The sequence below is a fragment of the Bos javanicus genome, chromosome 23 (genome assembly GCF_032452875.1).
Source record: "Bos javanicus breed banteng chromosome 23, ARS-OSU_banteng_1.0, whole genome shotgun sequence".
In the NCBI taxonomy this organism is placed as follows: Eukaryota; Metazoa; Chordata; class Mammalia; order Artiodactyla; family Bovidae; genus Bos; species Bos javanicus.
In genome coordinates this window covers 3,687,206-3,702,985 of record NC_083890.1, presented here as the reverse complement: position 1 = coordinate 3,702,985, position 15,780 = coordinate 3,687,206, and the positions used below count along the sequence as shown (strand labels likewise).

The 15,780-nt window shown below is 42.8% G+C and overlaps 1 protein-coding gene across 22 annotated transcripts in view; it reads right to left on the bottom strand.

The window, feature by feature from the left end:
* The window catches only part of DST (dystonin), a 519,362-nt gene that overhangs the window by 153,118 nt on the left and 350,464 nt on the right, over window positions 1–15,780 (bottom strand). For 20 of the 22 annotated variants that reach the window (XM_061397789.1, XM_061397783.1, XM_061397793.1 and 17 more), the window contains 3 exons: window positions 11,866–11,994; window positions 9,560–9,648; window positions 6,605–6,740 (listed from right to left, as the gene is read on the bottom strand). In XM_061397789.1, the coding sequence (XP_061253773.1) occupies window positions 6,605–6,740; window positions 9,560–9,648; window positions 11,866–11,994 (354 nt within the window). Of the gene's footprint in view, window positions 1–90; window positions 5,539–6,604; window positions 6,741–9,559; window positions 9,649–11,865; window positions 11,995–15,780 lie in introns of all 22 variants that reach the window. The other 2 variants (XM_061397801.1, XM_061397802.1) reach the window with 1 other exon arrangement.

Below are 15,780 nucleotides of genomic sequence, written 5' to 3'. Positions count from 1 at the left end.
TGTGCAGGTTTTTCAACCAAATAAAATAAATGTGATTATTCCCAAATGCTCCACACAGCTACTTGCTTATAAAATGGAAAGTCCACTTACTCGCTCCATCAAGCTGTCTCCAGAAGCCAAGTCTTCTGACCCTGAAATACATTCCAAATGGCCTGGGGACGCAGCACACAGCTCCTTCAGCCTCCCATCTCTTGACAAAGCTGGTGCACAGACAGGAGAGTTTTCTGGGCCACTCTCTTTCACACTTCGTAAATTTAGGGAACAGGGGTTTCCTTCCTTGCTGTTGAATTCTTCAAGAATGTGTGGCTCCTCATCTGTCACCTCAGGAGCTGTACGTGATTTTTTACTCAAGTCTGTACGCTGTCCTCCCTTCTCCGAATATCCATCGGGAAGCAGCTTGCAGAATATATCTTCAAGCTGCAGAGGAAGAAGTTCAGATGCCCCACCCTTTTCCTCCAGATCACACTCCATCTGAGTTAATTCTTTCATCAGTTCAAAAGCTCCTATAACTTTTTGGCTATACTGACTCTGCTTAAGTATATCAAGGAGCAATTCAGACTTGAGGTTTGCAGCGCAGAGCGGATCCTCTCTGCTCTCTGAGTTTTTGGCGCAGGAAATGCCACAGCCACTGGTGTTAGAGTTGCTGGGCACACCAGGTGTTTCATTCACCAACTGTGATGAGCTAACTCTTTTAATTAAGGTCTGAATTAGAATGTTAGCATCTGCACAGGCTGAAGGTTTTCCAAGCTCTTGAGGAGTCACACGACCTTCTTTCAAATTACCTTTTAAGGTGTCCGTGATGTCCTCCACCAGGACCTGAGATAGTTCAGCGACCTGCACCTTGCTGCCCTGGGCTCCTGGCGACGGGGCTGGTTCTTTCCCTTTCTGCTGCTCAATCCCCTCTTTCTCGCTGTTAATTTCTAAGGATGAGCAGTCAGTGCTTAAAGCCTTACTGGAGTTATTTCTTACTCCATCTGCACAGAGGTCTGACTGCACAAAATCCATGTGTTTTCCAAGGCCTTCCGCATTTCCAAGAGGGAAGCCTGAAGGCATGCTTTCATCTCCTGCTGGTGTGAGCTTGGGGATTCCTGATCTGCTTTCTTCAGCAGGAAGGTCTTTCTGTTGGCCCATCTCCTTTGGAGGTGAGTCTTCTTGGGCAAGAGCTGCCTTCTCGTCTGCATTATTAACTCCTAACTGTAAATGCTCTTTAATGGGAGGGGAAGTGACTGGAATACAGCTTGGGGTATCTTCACCTGGTTTCAGTACATCCTTTGCTTTTACATCTTTAGCACAATGCTTTAAGTAAGTAAACAGATCAAGCTCATCTTCAGGTCCATCGGTGAGTGAATCTGTCTCAATCTTTGTAAACCCTTCGGACAAGGTCACGTCTGAAGTCATGTCATCATTGATCACTTGGGAAACTGATGAGTCAAATATTTCTTCAAGATTCTCAAACTGAACGGGACTTCTACTAACTACTGTTGGTAGGTTCTGTGGTTCATCTTTAAGAGCTACTGCTGTGTTTTTAAGGCTTTCTTCCTGACTGTGTTCTTCACTGTGTGTGGTTTGTGGGACTGGAAACAGACTATTAACTATATCAAGACTCTCCCTTGTACTTTTACTGGGCAAAAGTTTAGGATATTTATCTTCTAAGGGACCTTCTATGAGAACTTCTCCTTTACCTGCGCACATTTTAGGAACTGATGCTTCATCTTCTATTTGTACATTGCTTTTGTCAGCTCTCCTTTTAATTAGATCCCTTCCACTGCCTGGAGGATTGTTATCAGCTACAGACATTGTGAATGACAAATGGCTTTCCTCTGCAGGTTTTCCTGTTAAACTGGGCTCAGGACAAATGATTTTATCAGAAGAGGAGTTACCACGAAGTGTCACATTCTCACAATATGGATTTCCACCTTTCACAGAGTCAGCAGATCCTGGCTGAATCAGCTCAAGCCCTGTGTTCTTTAGGTGGCCCTCGAGTTCAGAGGCTGAACTGACACTGGTATTAGGTAAGGCACCAACAGGGCTAAAGATGTTTTCTGATTCAGTGTCTTTCATGATAGGCAGTAATTCATCCTGAAGGACCATCTCATGATTCAACAGATCTTCTATGCTTTTTCCAACAACCTCATTTGTATCTTCTGGAAAGCGGTTTATTTCAGGACCTAAGCTACTTTTACTACTCAATTCTGGCTGTAAAACATTCACACACTGCTGTTTTTGTTTAGAATTATGATGGTGCTTTTGAGTCAGGAGAATTGTTTTATTGTTCCTTTGACTTGCACGGCTGTTTTCTGTTTCGGGAGCAGCGGCAACACACCAGGGGACGACCACGGCCGCAGCTGCGCCCTGGCCCACGGGCTCCGCACCCTCCCCTCCTGCGCCATCTCCAGCATCAGCGCCACGGTCATCGTCGTCCTGCTCGTTAGGGCCAGACACAGATTCCTCATAACCGTCTTTGCTTTGCACAGAATCTAAATGATCAGGAGCAGATTCAAATCCTTGTCCAGCCACACAGTCTTTTTCTCTCCCTTCCCAGCAGCCAGCGTCCTCAGATTCTACCGCCATCGTGAAGCTCTCTTTTCCTCCCTCAGTTTCATAGTCAGTCAATGAATCAGACTCATCACCTTCAAGGTCATCTGTGCTGTCCCTTTCTGATACAGTTTCCATCAACGGTCCACTCACTTCATAGGACTCAAATGAATTTAACTGGATTTCTTCACCAGAACCGAACTCTGCTTTCTCAGCACCTATGAGAAAATCCTGCAGAGACTGTGCTCCTCCCCTCACACCTAAGCTCTCAGCCAGCCCTGCCTGGGTCCCCACAGAATGTTCCTCCTCTTTAGAAACATCATAGAAAACCTCTCCAGGAGGAGCGGCCCATTCGTCCTCCTCTGGCAGCGAGTCATAGTCCTCGGGCTGCAGACAATCACAGTCGTCACCTTCAAGGAGCAGGGAATCATGGTCGTCATCTTCAGACAAGGGTGTGTCATAGAAGTCAGCATCACTGTCTGTGTCTGTATCACTGCACCGGTCATCCAGCAGGGACGTTTCATAGTCGCCAGCACTGGCGCCGACAGTTCCTTCAAAAGATGGGGTATGGGTGGGAGCCAGGCCAACATCATGACCACCAGCCCTTGGGGTCGGGGCACCTGAGGACCCTTCCACTGTGGACTCACGGTTCTCATCTTCAGGTTCCTGCTGAGAAGTAGCAAGCGCATTTTCCTCTTCACCACAAGTATCTGAACTAAATTCATCACTCTGACACTCTACCTGAGGATTACTACAACCAACACTGAAAGATTTCTCTTCAGCCTGTTCTCCCTTTAAACTGATGTTAATAGCTGCAATTCCCAGAAACTGGTCGTGAAATTTTTCTCTTATTCTTTGACCTGATGACTCAGTTTGGTCATTGAATGGCAATGTAGAAGTTTCACATTTCTTTCCATTACTCTCTGCGCTGTGTACATCATGAAAACTTCCCTGCTCAGTCCTCAGTTTATCATGACTTAACAAGGCACTCAGCCTGGGGGAATAGTCAAAGAGAACTGAACCCCTGCTAATATTATCTTCATTTTCTGTTTCATTTAAATCATAGGCTCTACTAGTTTTTGATTTTATCATAGGATCTGTTATCAAATCACTTGCCAAGTTCTGAAGGTTTTTAGAATGACTACATTCATCTGCATGTTCCTTTGTTTCTAACTGACATTGATTTTCACCATTTTCAACTCTGTTTTCAGAGTCTTGTCTGGGCAGGCTAACATCAGCAAGTCCAAGCTGTGTTAAGTGTGATCTGGAACTGGGAACACTCACACCGGGTGATTTCTTAACTTTAAGATCAGTTGTGATTACATCTGCCAGGTTTTCTGACAGCCAAAATTCACTCCTGATAACATTAGTTTCCAATTCCTGAAACTCTTCGTCTATGGTATTTTCAGGGGTTTCTTTGTGTTCAGGTTCTCTCTGATGACATTTATCAAAACTACTTGGTGAAGCTGGACTTTCACCCATTTCTTTACTTGCAGTGTTATTCAGAGATACACCAGGGAGTCTTAAGACATCAAAACATTCTTCGATGGGTGTGTCCTTGTCAATTTCTGCACCACAGCCTTCCAGGAGCATCCCAACAGCCTCATTCAAGTCTCCATCATACAGCAAAAGCCTCTGCCCTGTGTTTGCATCCATATAGCTATTTATCATCAAATAAGACAGGAACAATTTTTTAGTTTGTTCTGAGCTCTGAGTTGCCACTGGCTCTTCTCCATCAAAAGCATCCTCGTCTAGCCTGTAATCATGGACCATAGACGGTTGGAATTTACAAAAAGAGAGCCATCTTCTGGCATTTTTACAAGCTTCTAAATCTCCCAAGTTTGGCATTTTATCGGGCAGTGTTATACTTTTTAAAATCGATGCTGTGTAATTATCTATAATTCCGAGTTGCGTGGCAACCTCCAAATCAATGACTTGACAAGTTTCTGGGATGTAAAGAGCAGCGATTTTCTGCCTCCCTTCCAGGATCTTGGAGGCCAATTCGTTGGTGATCAACTCCTGCTGCAGAGATGATGATGTGGGGAAGATTTCCCCAGAGTGAGGCCAGATGAGGCCCACATAGCCTCGCTGAGCCTCAAGGACCAGAAGGGCACTGCTGGACGGGATCAGATTGCACTGGACTGCCTCGTCGACAGTCAGACGCTTGGCGGGGTTGCAGCGGATGATTCCTCCTGTCTCCACCTGGTAGGTGAGGATGCTGTTCGCAGTGTCTCTGTCCATCACACCCTCTGCCACGGCTTCTTCGACAGTCAGCCTCTGACCAGACTTGGAATTGATCAGACCTCCTGAAAGCAGCTGGGCGCCCAGTAACCTGAACATGGTCTCACGGTCTATGAGGCCTTCGTGTGCTGCCCTTAAAATGCTCACATTTCGGCCACATTTCAATGTTATTCTGCCTCCTTCCTGCGGCCTCACAGGCAGAAGCCGCATCCCTAAGTCTTCCTGCAAAACACTTCTTTGCATGATATCTATTAAGGACACCTTCTCAGAGGTGGAGGGGTCGATAAGGTCTTTGCACAGACTCTGCCTTTCCAGGATTTTAGAAAATAAGGCTGAGGAAACCAGGTGCTGCTGGAAAGCCTTCTGCAAGGTCAGCTGTTCTCCTGTGGCTGGAATAACCAGCGAGCCCGTGGAAAGCAGGATCTCGAGCACTCTGATGGCCATGGGCTCTGAGATCACACCTTCAGCCAGGGCGTCCAGCACCGGAACTCTGGTGGATGACACAGCGGAGATAATCTCCTTCATTTCATTGAGTTCTTGGAGTTGGCTCAGAACTTGCTCATCGATAAGGCCGTGACTCTGGGCATCTTTGAGGTTAAAGCACGTTCTTAATTCTGGCGAAATGAGCCCAGAAATCATGAGCTGGGTCTCAAGCAACCGAATTCCCGTGTCATAATCAAGGAGGCCTCTCAGAACTGACTGAAAGACAGAAAGGACTTCCCCTGTGCTCTGATCGACGGTGCCCGCGATGACTTTATCCAGCTGAAAGGAAAGCACAGAAGTCTCAGTGGCTGACACAAGGGTGAGCAGAGCGTCAAGAAATTTAGTTTGCAAGTTTTTTTTTTTTAATAAAAAAAGACACTTTAGCATAAAAATCCTCTACTTACCGAGGTGTGGCAAGGCTGTGAGTGTTAGGCAGCTCAAATGCACAAGTGATCTAAGTCAGTGATCTATCGAGAGCACAGGATGTGATAAAGCTTTGAAAACGACATGCATCTGTGAATTGAAAACTTCATATTGTGGACATCAACAGGTTAGTGAGGACACGGAAAAGATGAGGGTGAGGAGACAGGACACACACCTGCAAGGCAAACCATGCTCTCTGCAACCCAATGAGATTAGTCTCCTGACACGGGAGAGTTTCAAACCCCCATGCTATTGATGTTTACAGCATACGGACTTCTTCAGACAAGCCAGAAAAAATCACTACGTACCCTCAAAATGCGACAAATAGTATGCAAAGTACTCCAGGGAGTAAGAGAATTGAATATAAAAATAACTTTGAATTCTGAATATTGTGTTGAATACTGAGTATTGTAAAGTTTAGAAAGTTCAAGGATAGGCCAAATTGTAAGCAATTTTTGTTGTATTTTGAAGATGCTAGAGGATCCTTACTAAGACATATAGCCCAGTATTTCTCAAATAAATCTCCTGGCTATCTCTGAAAGGCAGACAAACCCCTTAATATTCCAGTGGCACCTTTAGAGATGACTCATAGACTATTTTATATCATCACATTTATATATTAAAATACCTACTGTAGCAGCAGCAGAATGACTTTGAAAGAGAAGAGTTAGAAAAATGAATGATTCTTTTCTTTAACCATGCAAGGCAGAGATTAAGATGTCACAGAAACTGATGACAGCAGGTGAAAGGTTGCATTTAATAACCAACACGGAAATCTCCAAGTACTTACATAAACCCCACCCATGTTTCTTCCACGTACACAACTCAAGATCATCTCTTTGTCATTGACATATATTTCTACAACCATGCAGTTAGACTGAGAGTCTTGAAACAGCCTCGCGTTGTAAATAAATAACATTACCTTCTCCTCTACCTTTATGTCTCCTAAGGTTTGCAACTGTTGCAGTTGCTTCAGAGATTCACTAAAGAATAAATTATAACTTTCTTGGAGAGTTTTCACTTGTTTTTCCAATTCATTTCTTTCTTCATCTGTCATTCTAAAATAACCAGAAAGTAGGAAATGAAGAATATAAGTCCGCAAGTGATAATTATGACATACTAGGTGCAATGATTTTATAAAGAAAAATACTTTTCTAAATTAGTATTGGCTCATAAAATATAATGTAAAAAATCAATAATATATCAATACTATAATACAGTAAAAAATAACATAATCTCATACACAGATGGCTCAGGTCTAGAGTGGCTATGTATGTAAATTAAGGATGGCCTTTATAAAGAACCAAAGGAAAGAGTATAGACTAACAATATATCAGCATCTCTCTAGCATATGCAAACTTCTAAAACAACAATTGCTGTTATCTAACAGAGGGAAAACGGAAGGTATTCCCATTTGAATGCAGACTTCCAAAGAATAGCAAGGAGAGATAAGAAAGCCTTCCTCATCGATCAATGCAAAGAAATAGAGGAAAACAACAGAATGGGAAAGACCAGAGATCTCTTCAAGAAAATTAGAGATACCAAGGGAACATTTCATGCAAAGATGGGCTCGATAAAGGACAGAAATGGTATGGACCTAACAGAAGCAGAAGGTATTAAGAAGAGGTGGCAAGAATACACAGAAGAACTGTACAAAAAAGATCTTCACGACCCAGATAATCATGATGGTGTGATCACTCACCTAGAGCCAGACATCCTGGAATGTGAAGTCAAGTGGGCATTAGAAAGCGTCACTATGAACAAAGCTAGTGGAGGTGATGGAATTCCAGGTGAGCTATTTCAAATCCTGAAAGATGATGCTGTGAAAGTGCTGCACTCAATATGCCAACAAATTTGGAAAACTCAGCAGTGGCCACAGGACTGGTAAATGTCAGTTTTCATTCCAATCCCAAAGAAAGGCAATGCCAAAGAATGCTCAAACTACCACACAATTGCACTCATCTCACACGCTAGTAAAGTAATGCTCAAAATTCTCCAAGCCAGGCTTCAGCAATACGTGAACTGTGAACTTCCAAATGTTTAACCTGGTTTTAGAAAAGGCAGAGGGACCAGAGATCAAATTGCCAACATCTGCTGGATCATGGAAAAAGCAAGAGAGTTCCAGAAAAACATCTACTTTTGCTTTATTGACTATGCCAAAGCCTTTGACTGTGTGCATCACAAGAAACTGCAGAAAATTCTGAAAGAGATAGGAATACCAGACCACCTGACCTGCCTCTTAAGAAACCTATATGCAGGTCAGGAAGCAACAGTTAGAACTAGACATGGAACAACAGACTGGTTCCAAATAGGAAAAGGAGTACGTCAAGGCTGTATTTTGTCACCCTGCTTATTTAACTTATATGCAGAGTACATCATGAGAAACGCTGGACTGGAAGAAAACACAAGCTGGAATCAAGATTGCCGGGAGAAATATCAATAACCTCAGATATGCAGATGACACCACCCTTATGGCAGAAAGTGAAGAGGAACTAACAAGCCTCTTGATGAAAGTGAAAGAGGAAAGTCAAAAAGTTGGCATAAAGTTCAACATTCAGAAAACGAAGATCATGGCATCTGGTCCCATCACTTCATGGGAAATAGATGGGGAAACAGTGGAAACAGTGTCAGACTTTTTGGGGGCTCCAAAATCACTGCAGATGGTGACTGCAGCCATGAAATTAAAAAACGCTTACTCCTTGGAAGGAAAGTTATGACCAACCTAGATAGCATATTCAAAAGCAGAGACATTACTTTGCCAACAAAGGTCCATCTAGTCAAGGCTATGGTTTTGTCAGTGGTCGTGTGTGGATGTGAGAGTTGGACTACTAAGAAAGCTGAGTGCCGAAGAATTGATGCTTTTGAACTGTGGTGTTGGAGAAGACTCTTGAGAGTCCCTTGGACTGCAATGAGATCCAACCAGTCCATCCTATAAGGAGACCAGTCCTGGGTGTTCATTGGAAGGACTGATGCTGAGGCTGAAACTCCAATACTTTAGCCACCTCATGCAAAGAGTTGACTGATTGGAAAAGACCCCGATGCTGGGAGGGATTGGGGGCAAGAGGAGAAGGGTATGACAGAGGATGAGATTGGCTGGATGGCATCACTGACTCGATGCACATGAGTTTGGGTGAACTCTGGGAGTTGGTGATGGACAGGGAGGCCTGGCGTGCTGTGATTCATGGGGTCACAAAGAGTCGGACACAACTGAGCGACTGAACTAAACTGAACAGAGGGAAAGATCCCATTGTTAGTTCCAACATGGAAAAGGGACAAGTAATGTGCCATGACTCAAGATTAAACTTGTTCAAGCAGAAAGATGAATAAAAACGAAATTCATAAGGAAATTAACCCAATTCGCTAAGGTACAAAATCATTCTAGATTAATTCTGATGACAGCCAAAGAAGGGTTTAAGAAAAGGGTAGATTCCATCCCTTCCTAAGGCTAAAATAAATAAAGGGCCTCAAAGCAAGAACCAAACCATTAGAAATCTTGTTGCCAAAGGTCTCAGCTAAGGAAATAAAGAACACATTTATACATATTTTCCAAAAGGCAGGTCTTGGAGAGTAAGTACTACTTAGAATCAGGACTTGGCTTGGAATCTTTACAACTAACTAGCAACTCATCCTTAACTCTGAGCCTGTTTTTCTTATCAGCAATATATGGAGATAATAAGTATATTTCAGAATTTTGATAAAGACTGAGAGTCAAGAAAAGTGACAGTTAAATCACTTTATAATCATAGGTTATTAACTAAACTTGTGACTGAGTTCCATTTTTAAACCCTCCACTAAAATTTAACATCCTCTACTTTGCTGAGCATTTTGAAGACCACTTCGCTACTCTGAATAAAAGACTTAATTAAAACCAACATACTTGTCTCCATGTTTAACCAAAAACAGCTGCATGCCTTGTAGTGCTTCAGATAACTGTTCCTTCTTGATTGAAATTTCCTCACTGGAAATCTGCAAGGTAAAGAAAGTACACTCAGGCTCTTCCTTCACAAAGGCTAGATAACAGTCTTTTTAAAAAACTGATCCAAGTTTCCATCAACACCCACACGATGGGTCTATTTTCAGGTGACCTGAGTCAATACCATGAGTTATTCCCAGTCTGCAGGTCTGGATAAGATGAATACTTCATTGAGAATGTACAATGAGTGGAGCCCCTCCCTCTAATCCTAAGGCCATTACTTCCACCAGGAAATAATAATACAGCATGGTAAGATTCTTGCATCCATCCCAGCCCAACCACGAATGAAGGAGGCACAGATGCTCGGCACTGGAACATCACCGTCCTCACAGAGATGGATACAGCGCTCATTTGGAAAAAAACATAGTGGAAGTATTTCTCTCTAGATCTGCAGAACGAGGTTAAATAATTTCTATTATTAAGACATTTGATTGCAAAAGTCGCCAGTGACAGTCAAAGAAATAAAACTGAACTGTTTGGGAAAAGCAAGCCCTTGTATTACTTTCTCCTAATTCAGAAGTGTATCATTTCTTAAGCCCTAAATCCCATGGACAAGTGGAGGCTGGTAGGCTATGGCCCACGGGGTGGCAGAAGAGTCGGATACCACTTAGTGATTAAACAACAACGTCAGAAAGTAATTACCATTCTTTTAAGTGATGGGGCAATGAAAAGGTATATATTCCCCAGACATATACTATTGAGAATCATTTTAAAGTCTATTTTTTGTGGTTAGAGGAAAGCATGAGGCCATACTAATTTTTTGAGAGACACTTATTATTGACATCAAATTACCTGAAATTTCCTTTAATAGAGTGACCAAGAGTAATTCAAGATTTGCAACTGAGGCCACAATCTGCACTGGCAAAGTATCTATTCTTATGTCTGCCAGGTGTAAACCTGAAACTGATCTATAAAACTTGGGAGCACTCCTAACCACAGAATGAAGAAATACCAAGGGTTCATAAACCACATTCCTCAGAAGAAACTTGTTCTCCACAAAGAAATCCTTGCTAAGGTCTGTGTCCCTATTTTAATTATTTTCCTGTTTAATAGGGGGGAAATTAAGATGTTTTAAACTAAATATTCACATTCACTTTGATGGCTTTAGGTTTAAAACACTCAATGTAATTGTGTTTTCCAACTTATTTCCTCTACACTCTATAAAATGCAGTTTGCTAGACTATGAGCTAAGCTGGCTTGATTTCAACTGAATGAGAATTCAAGCAAATACTCAGGTTTATAAACCTCTCCTGGGGGAACCTCAGAGATGGCACACCTGCCTGGCACCACAGGTGAAATTTGACAAGATACTGAAGTTCTCCACTATTAGATTATGCCAACAATGTCTGTTTCAAGTGATGACAAGTGTGTGTCGATGCAGAGCTTGAAGGTAAAAAGCTACTGAGCACCTCTGTGATTTCCACAGGTCAGGAGGGCACTATAGGAAACGTACCCCAGAAAAATGCTGCTTAACTTAGCAGAGGTTTATTTTTTTTAAATAAACCAGCAATTCCAATGCTATCACCAGCAACAGTAACCCTGCTTAATTTAATCCAGTCCCCTAGGAGCATCAGGTGGGGCATTCCAATGGACACCTCGGAGCAGTAACATCTCACAAGAGGTAGCCAGTCAACCGAAGCCAAGTAGACAAGTTTAGCCCACAGAACTGAAGGCTTCATTAGGAGAGGGAAAGAACCTAGAATTCCTGGTGGAGGGCAGTTGTTTTCTTTAGGAGATAGAAAAGATCCAGAAAAGCACAACTAATTTCAATCCTCACAGGTTGTCATCTTGGTTTGTGTTTTGTTCTTCTGGAAACTTGTTGTTCACATTGTAAGAAGGAACCTGCATCTCTTTATGACACAAGAGTGCGTGGATATACTCAGGGCACAAAAGAGAGTGACTCTGCTCTCCAGCAGTGCTTATCACAAAGACCAAGAAGCAGAGCTCACTGTGAGGAGGACCAGGCCACATATTGGCTGACTAACAGTGAGATTAGTACTGATAAAGTTCAGAATTTGGAGCAGAGAGCGCGTCTTCTGCCACATACTGTGCTTCCTTGGGGAAGTTACTGAACCTCTCTGATCTTCATTTATAGTTGCCCAAAGAAATGGGGAAAACTAAAGAATTAAAAGTATTTTTTAGATGGACTATATCGACTCAGTAAATTCTTATCACTGTAATTATTAGTAAACCAGGATCTCGGTGAATACCTTTTGCTTAGAAAAGGAAGACTTTCCAGCCTTCTCTCCATCTCTCAATGTCTTGCTGATATTTGATACCCATTTTTGTAATTCTTTGACTTTTTCAACATGCTCTTTCTTTTCTTCTTCCAGTGACTTCTGATGGGTGTGAGTGATTTAAAAAAAAAAAAAAGACATATTCCAGTAAATGACCAAACTATTAATCACTTCACAGAAAACAAGGATGTAAAAATATTTTTTTCATCACACACAGGTTACTGAGATATTTTATTCATTCACTTATCCACATTCAACACATCACGTGGCAGATGTACTTCCAAAAATTTAGGGTAGTAAAGCAAACTGTGACAAACACTTTTGAATGATCAATCTAACCTCCCAGCTGGTCTATTAACATGACATATTCAAAAACTCAACTTTATTCATGAAGCACTCTTTGAATCGCTGCCTTTGCATTAGCATTACAATCAGAATTCTCTAGACAGAAAAATCTAAGACAATGGCATGCTGAAAAAATGAAGTCTACAAAAGACAAAAAAAAACACACAGAACTAAGAAAAACCTTCCCCCTCCTGCAGCAGGTAAACCACTCACAACGCTGCTTTTAATTACAAAGTTGCAACTAGAAATGGGAGATGGTGGTAAACATATTATACGTAGATTACAACATACAGAAAAACTAAAAACATGCATTTTTCAAGGTGATCTGAACCACCACAGCTTCACGGATATGGGAACAAATACACATTTCCCCTTGGATTTCATGGTGCTTTTGAAGTGTTCTTTCGGTGAGTGTAATGAATCCTTGAACAAATGGGAACCCTAATAGCAGGCTGGATCCCATCAGGGATGCAGAATTCTGAAGTAAGGATGCTGTAAACTCAGTGATATTTCTCAAGCTTGTCTCATATTTCAGGTAAAATACTTTTATTTTACTGTGGGTAGGAGTTCAAAAAACAAATCTCAAAGCTAAATGGAACCATTATGAAGAGCAGTAAATATTTTGTTATTTTCAATTTTAAACATATTCTCTCTCAGGCAGATTGGAGTCTAAAATCCAAGTAACCTGACATTTAGTCTAGAGGAGCGATGCAAATTTCTTCCAGATCAGGAGACAGCAACTGTGTTTTGTAAAGGACCAGAGGACAAGTATTTCAGGCTCTGGGAGCCATACGGTCACTGTCAGAACTACTCAACTCTGTCCTTGTGCCCAAAAGTAAGCCAAAGACAGTATGTACATAAGAGTGTGTCTGCGTTCCAATAAAACTTTATTTAAAAAAAAATTATAAATGAAAAGTTTTCTCTTTTCTGAGCAGTCAGTGTTTCCAGCCCTCAAGAAACTGAGGGTGCTTCCAGCGTGTGACAGTGACCAGAGCGTGGATCTTATCATTAAGCTGTGGGCACAGCAATGAGAACTAACACAGCATTTCCCGTATGACTGCTTATGTGAACATGCCCTGTTACGAAGAATAATAGAGGCTGGAAATTCCTGTCATCAAGGGTTCAGACACTTCTAGGAGTTTAAGTCCTGTGTGGAAATCAAAATCGGCTTTTTCTAAGGCTTCTTTGTATGTCAGCTTTCTTTTCGTCTGGGGACACAGGATGTTTCTGACATAGGACTTTTGATCTTTGAGCTTCGTAGCAATGAAGACATCTATAATCCCTACTTGCAGAGCTTCTTCAATGGACAAGCGGGACTGAGCCTGGGGCTCCATCAGGCCCCCTGTCAGGTACTGAAATTCTAGACATCGGATTCCCATGTCCTTACTGATGATGTTTGCACCCACAGTTTCCACCACGGACATCACTTTGTTGGTGACAGGGTGGCTGACCCCCGTGACCACTAGCTCGCACTGCCGCAGCTGCTGGGCAAAGCCCTCGTCCACCAGGCCTCTGTGCAAGGCCTCGGCCACCCGGTACCTCTTGCCGGTCAGCGGGTCGATGATGCCCCCGGTGCTGACTTGGGCTTCAAGGCATCGGAGGGCAGTAATCCGATCGATCAGATTCCGACGGGAGGCCTTCAGCACAGAGATCCTTTCCCCGCTGGACGTCAGCCAGTAACCCGCAATAGGACTGTGCACATCCTTCTTGGGGACCAACCGGCTCAGCAAGGAATCGGCAAGTTCTGTGAGCGTGAGGAGGCCTTCCTGATACTTTTTGATGGCGGCTTTGTCGATAGTTCCCTGCTCTACAGCCTCGCTGATACTGAACTGTAATCCGGTCTTAGCATCAGTCAGCATGTGACAAGGCTGCCCATAGGACTCATAAAACGTGGCTTCCTTCCACTGATACTGCTGCCCCGAGAGCTCCAGGTATGTACTTTTCTCAATCAGGGTTCTCTGGAAAGCCTCGTAGGCAGTCAGCTCTGCTCCCGTCCTAGTATCTACAACAGCAATCCTGTGAGTTTTTGCTACATTGAGATTGGAAATGTTCTTCTCCCCAAACGGAAACAGAAAGCACTGGCTGTCTACATCAAAGACACACATGCGCAGTAATTCCGAGTAATACAGGGCTTGCTTGTTATTGGGATTAGGGAAGACGCGGCTATTGCTGGAGGGCTCATGTAAAAACTGCAGGATGGCATTATTTAGCAGTCCTTGCTGCAGGGCAATTTCTGGGGGAACCCGAATGCCCCTTGTGGGGTCGATGACGCCCCCACTGGCGATCTGCACCTCCAATATATGTTTGCCCCTCTGTCTATCAACCATTCTATTTTCCATGGCCTGAAACACTGACAGCACCTTAGAGGAACATGGATAGCCCAGGGCTGCCTTCTCTGCCTCAAGGAGCCTGATTTTAAATTCAGGGTCAACCACACCTTTCAGGACTGCATCCTCAACAGAATAGGTCTGCCCTGAAACGGGGTCAATTATGAAACCTGTGGCCGCCTGAGCTTCTAAAAACGCTAAAGCCATCATCTTGTCAATGATGATTTTCTTGGCAGCTGAGGAAAAGGAAATCTTTTCTTTTGTGGATTCCAGGTAAAGCCCTGCGATGGAAGTGGCTTTTGTCAAAAACTTGCTCAGAGTTTTCTGAACTTCTTCAATGGTCTTAAGACCAAGTCGCAGCTGCTCAACTGTTTTCATGTCCAGAAGCTTAGCCTCAACCAACTGCCTGGCTGTCACGGTGTGCCGGAGCCCTTGGAACTGAAACTCATCATCCCTGACCGAGCATGCGTGATCACCATCAAAGTTCTGAAAGGTCTCTGGTTCTGAGTTTTTGTTTAGAAAATCTCTCTTGAGCCCACCCGCTGCCCTGCACCCTTCGAGCATCCATTCATCACTGCCAGGGGCTGGATTCTTCTCTTGCTTTAATGCTGTGACTTCCGCACGCATAGCACACGGCTTGCTCTTAGCTATCTGTAACAGGAATTTACAAGATGTTAAAAGTCATCTAAAGAACGTTCTCACGTTACCCACTCCTAATCCAAATATAATTCTTAGCATAACAAAGATTACATAAGAGAAAAAAACTGTTAAGCCCCAGAGGGTTCATGAATAAGGAATGCTATTTTGAGAGTCTGAAGTTTAAACTTTAGATGACTATTAAGTATTAAAATGGTATATCTGAAAAAGATGGGAGATGAAACCTGTCCACAGAATGTGTTAGAAATTAAAACTAACTGCTTGCTTTTTCTAGTTTTCTTTAGGGTCAAATTTTTCAGAATAGAATCCCTTTTGATACCAACAGGATAGCCATGCCATCTGTGTTTTTCATCTTAAGCATTTAAAAACTAAAGACTATGGTTTGTAATAAAGATTCAGGTAAATCACTAGAAAATGATAGCATGATTTTCTGTCGGAACTACAAACAGCCAATCACATTCAATATGGCTAAAAGAATACAGCCTAGCAGAGAAAGGAAACAAGAGCGAAAACTTGACAGAGGGTAACTGGTAAAAGTCCCAGAACCCAGGTAATACCT